We start from the raw sequence: 5068 nt of genomic DNA, 5'->3' as shown, positions 1-5068 counted from the left end.
CATTGTTGTTTGGCGGGTCCGGGCTGGGGATTCGAACCCGCCACCTTAGGTGTACGTGGCTGGCGCCTTAGCCGGTTGAGCTATAGGTGCCAAGCCCAATTGATATTTCTTAGTAATAAATTCATATTCCTAAAAAGAGTTTGACTTGAAAATATCAAAAAACTGAAATTGGTTACTATAAAATTGAAAACCTCTTGAGAAAGTCTACTCTATCAGTAGCTCTAAACATGAGCATAGTCTTTGACCCAGGATTTTCATTCCTAGGAATTTATCCTAAGGAAGTATACGTATGTGTTCACAAAGATGGCTACAAGGCTAGTAACATTGTTCAGAATGTTGAAAAATGAATTCTAAACCTTTTATTAATGGATGCATAGTATAAGTCCATTTCTGGTAACTTCCTTAGAATAAATTCCCAGAAGCAGAATTACGGAGTCAGAAGGATTAGATGTTCTTTTTAACCCCTTCCCCCAATTTTTTTCCAGTTGAACACATTTATACCCATGTCAGTAAAACAAGAGAATGTCCTTTGTACTTAATATCCATCAACGGGGAATTTACTTTTTTAAAAAATGGTTTTATTGTTTTAATTGGAATTTCTTATAAAAAAGTATTTTAAACCTATATTTTTGAAATGGGAATGCTGTAACACTTCTTTCTGATATCCAGTTATGAGCGTTTACGGGGTATAGTTTTCCCACCTTGGGTGGGTGGCAGGGAATGTCAGAAGATGGAATCCTTTCTAGGGATTGATAAATATTATTATTAATAATCTCTTTACATTTATGTAGCTAAAAAGACAACCCCACTTTTGAGCTTCCTGAAAAACAAGCAGGTAAATCTTTTGTTTTTATAGTTCTCTCAATACTTTAATTTCATTGATTCACATCTTATAAACGTTTTAAGAGCATTGGAGTTCTATAGGAGAAATAGCTGTGTTTTCGCCATCATTCTTTAAATATTTGGCCCATTGATCTCACTCTCTACCTCTCTTCTTTACTCTGGTTGATGGACCAGGGTTTGTTTAGTCTGCAAACCCAGAGAGTCCTTAGCTTATCCCAGAGAAACTCTCTTGATATTCTGAAAGCATCTAGAAATATAGCAAGGCAGCAATAGGAAACTTTGATATTAGCAGGTCCTGATCTTCATTCTCTGTCATTTTCTGGGAGAAATGGGGTTAAGGAGGTAGAATGCCACTTTGTGGAAAGTGGGAAGGAAAGATAATCCAGTTTAGTGGGTGCCTACCATATCTTTGGGATTGAGTAGGTAGTGATGATTTATCTTATTTGAAAGCTTCTGTTGGTGTCTCTTTCTAGAGAATGAGAGAAGAAAAAAGAGAAGAAAGAAGGAGGCGAGAAATAGAAAGAAAAAGACAAAGAGAAGAAGAGAGGAGAAAATGGAAAGAAGAGGAGAAACGGAAAAGGAAAGATATAGAAAAGCTAAAGAAGATTGACAGAGTTCCAGAAAGGGAAAAAATAAAGGATGAACCAAAGATTAAGGTATGAAAGTAACTGAAATTGACTGCATGTTGCTGAAAATTGCATGTGTCTGCCTCTTTAAATATGCATGCATTTTGTGATATTGTAAATGAGTTTTTTGTTTTGTTTTTGTCCTTTGGGTGGGGGAGTGAAGAAATGAGCCATTAATAATCTTTCATGTAATACTATTATTTTTTAAATTTAAGATAATTTAAAGAGATTAAGTAGTTTATGTTATCATTTCTTCAACACAAATCTGTGTCATTTTTATCATTGAAAATGTTCAATTTGGGGGTATTGTTCTCTTAATTCGTAGTAAATGAGGGCTTAGGGCTGGCTGGCATGAATTATGGGTTTTATTCAGCTTTTTCTTCATAATGCCTCATCTGTTTGTTTTCCACTGTCTTCAGGTACACAGGTTTCTGTTACAAGCTGTGAATCAGAAAAATGTAAGGACCCAGTACATGATACAGAGCACCTAGTATCATGTAACACACACAGGTCTTAGCTAATAAGTCTTTTTGGTGGTGGTGGTGGTAGTAGTGTTACCTATTGAAAACCCCTTCACACTGACTTGGGTCTTCTCAAAAGCTAAGCTGTTTTAAATTCCACTACTTTAAAAGGAATCTCAGATGAATTCCTGATGCTCTTCTGTGTACCCAGAAGCTTCAATGACCTATGGCCAAAGGACAACCATGCCTATATAGCTGTTTCTCATCTTATATGACTGTCATAACTGGCTGCCTTGTGGGAGGACTAGGAATATATATCCTGCATTATGTGCCTTTCTCTCTTATGTGACTCCCATGTTGTCTTGAATCAAGCTGGGAATTTGTGAGCAGCAGATTCTGATTAATGCATTGCACGTAGGAAGTAGAAAACCTATAGAAAGATCCCAATCTTTCTGCTTCCTGTATGAGGGCATGGCTTGGGCGGCCCATGCTCCAGTGAACTTCAGAGAAAATCTTAGAGAGATGGTGGCAGGGTCTCCTTTTTATCTACTGAAAACTCAGTAGTTTATGTGGCTAGGGTTTACTGAGTCTCTACAGGGCTTATTATTGGGGAAAGGGGTTTGGGGACAAGTGGAGTTTCTCATCTTAATACCTTCAAGCAATCTTTCTGCCCACCATGCCATGAGTGACTTGACTTGTTATTCCTAACATTCAGCAAGGCAGAAGGTAGAGCCAGCCATGCTAGAGATACTCATTAGTGTTCTTACTAAAGTAATGAACATCTTGGTCTCTAATAAAGATGTTCATTAGAGAAATAAGAACACTTCCAATGAAACCTGCACATGGTATCTTACTTCACACTGGTTCCTTCTTAGTGTGCAGTTTGGATTGGCCATTTGCAGTGGCTATCTGTGTGCTGACATGCTTCATGCTTGAGTCTTATGGTGCTTTGCCTTTTTCTTGGTGACTTGTATTAATGCCTTAACCCTGAGATTAACATTTTATGATACCTTCACTCTGAGATTTGAAATTCTGTTTTGCCTCAGAATCTCTCTGACTATCCAATACTTGGCATTATTCTAGAGAGATTTATAGCATTGATGTGAGAAACAATGACATTTTCAGACATATATAAAGATATGTGACATTGAGTATAGAGTTCCTACTCAGTAGAGGTGGAACTTCTATAACTTCTCCTTTTAATCAAATGCCAAATCTTGCTATTCATCTTTAATGGTAGTATAATTCTACCATCATAAGTATGTTATTCTCAGGCTCAAGGCAGAATTATTCCTGCAATGGATCTCTCCTTTGGTGGTGAAGGTATTTGGCATTTATCATTCCAAGTACTACATAAAAGCAATCCAACAGTAATGATCTGCCTAGTATTTTAAATTTGTAGGATATTTTCCTTCAAGTTAGATTGACATGCTGGTTTGCTACAGAAGCATACTTGGAAGTGTCCATTAGTTCATTTAAAGTTTGACCCATTGAAAACCAAAGGAGTCTTGATCCCATTGCCATAAAGTGATTAAACCACTTCATTCGGGTGGGTAACACTTTCCCATTAATAGCATCCTTTTAATAAATTATTGCTCTTATACAGAAGTAGTTCACCTGAAAGCTTAAGAGTACCTGTGGAGATAGGGGTCTTCTATAGTCTAAATTTGAAATATTTAGTATATTGTTTTCTTTGATAAAATGAAAACACAGTGAACCACCTTTCAAAATAAAAATAAACATATTCTCTTTAAAGCTGCTCAAGAAGCCAGAAAAAGGAGATGAAAAAGAGTTGGACAAAAGAGAAAAAACCAAGAAATTGGACAAAGAGAATCTGAATGATGAAAGAGCCAGTGGGCAAAGTTGTACATTGCCCAAGCGATCTGATAGTGAACTTAAAGATGAAAAGCCAAAGAGGTCAGTAGTTGAGGACTCTTTGGTATACTTGATATCTAGTTGCTAGTTTTGCTGTTGTGTTCTGGACTTGTACCCGAAATAAGATAAACTGTTTTATTTGGGGCAGGGGGTTGAGGAGGAAGGGCTTCAAATATTCCAGTATCTTAATCTGGGTGAATGATTTGGGAGTTTTGTTGCTTTTTAAAACACTAGTATTTTTCACTCTGCCCTAAAAGTGCATCCTCATTGCAGTGACCAAGACAGAATTATAGTGTTTCTGCATTTGTGATTACAGATATTTGAGGGTTCTGTCTCAGATTTATTTTTCATGCAGACTTGAAGAGGAGAGTGGCAGAGACTACAGGGAGAGAGAACGGGATTATGAACGTGAGCAGGAGCGCATACTTCGAGAAAGAGAGAGGCTGAAGCGGCAAGAAGAAGAGCGCCGTAGGCAGAAGGAACGTTATGAGAAAGAGAGGATTTTTAAAAGAAAAGAAGAAGAAATGAAAAAAGAGAAAGAAGCACTTCGGGATAAAGGAAAGAAGAATGAAAGTACAGAATCAATAGGCAGCTCAGACAAAACGGAAAAGAAAGAGGAAGTGGTTAAGAGAGATCGAATAAGAAATAAGGTGCTGCTTTTTGTTACACTTGTCTATTTTCGTGAGGACTTTTTTCCTTTTCCTGCAAGTATAAAGGAAAGGGATAGCTCATGTTTATTGTAGGATTTTTAAAGGGGAACTTTTAACTATCTGCAACCTTTTTTTTCAGTCTTTCTGGGTTCTTTTATTAACTTAGTGTAGAAATTTCATACATGCATAAAAGTAGAGAAAATAGTAATGATAAACCTCCATGTACCCATCCCCCAGCTTCAACAATTATCAGCTTGTGGCCAACCTTTCTTTGCAGTTTTTGGCTGGGGCTGGGTTTCAACCCACCACCTCCAGTATACGTCAGGTGCCCTACTTCTTTGAGCCCCAGGTGCCGCCCCAGGCCAACCTTTTTGTGCTCTATTCCATCCCTCCTCCTACTGGATTATTTTCAAGCAAATCCAAGACATGATTTCTTCCTTAATCATATCAGCATTTCAGATAAAGACTTTCTTTTAAACATAATCCAAGTAGCATTTTCACGCCAAAAAAACTAATGAGGCTCGGTGCCTATAGCTCAACCGGCTAAGGCGCCAGCCACGTACACCTAAGGTGGCGGGTTCGAATCCCCAGCCCGGACCCGCCAAACAACAAT

At 37.8% G+C, this 5068-nt stretch overlaps 1 protein-coding gene across 2 annotated transcripts in view; it reads left to right on the top strand.

Moving 5' to 3' along the window:
* Nucleotides 1–5068, top strand: part of UPF3B (UPF3B, regulator of nonsense mediated mRNA decay) — a 21641-nt gene that overhangs the window by 12850 nt on the left and 3723 nt on the right. Inside the window, exons 6-10 of one of the 2 annotated variants that reach the window (XM_003797006.3) lie at nt 792–835; nt 1317–1499; nt 1889–1927; nt 3687–3847; nt 4161–4455. In XM_003797006.3, coding sequence (XP_003797054.1) covers nt 792–835; nt 1317–1499; nt 1889–1927; nt 3687–3847; nt 4161–4455 — 722 coding nt within the window. The remainder of the gene's footprint in view (nt 1–791; nt 836–1316; nt 1500–1888; nt 1928–3686; nt 3848–4160; nt 4456–5068) is intronic. The other variant, XM_003797005.2, reaches the window with a different exon arrangement.

The sequence above is a fragment of the Otolemur garnettii genome, unplaced genomic scaffold (genome assembly GCF_000181295.1).
Source record: "Otolemur garnettii isolate 467f Iridium unplaced genomic scaffold, OtoGar3 scaffold00110, whole genome shotgun sequence".
NCBI classification, from domain to species: Eukaryota; Metazoa; Chordata; class Mammalia; order Primates; family Galagidae; genus Otolemur; species Otolemur garnettii.
The sequence above is the reverse complement of the archived record's forward strand: the minus strand, read 5'-3'. Positions and strand labels throughout refer to the sequence as shown.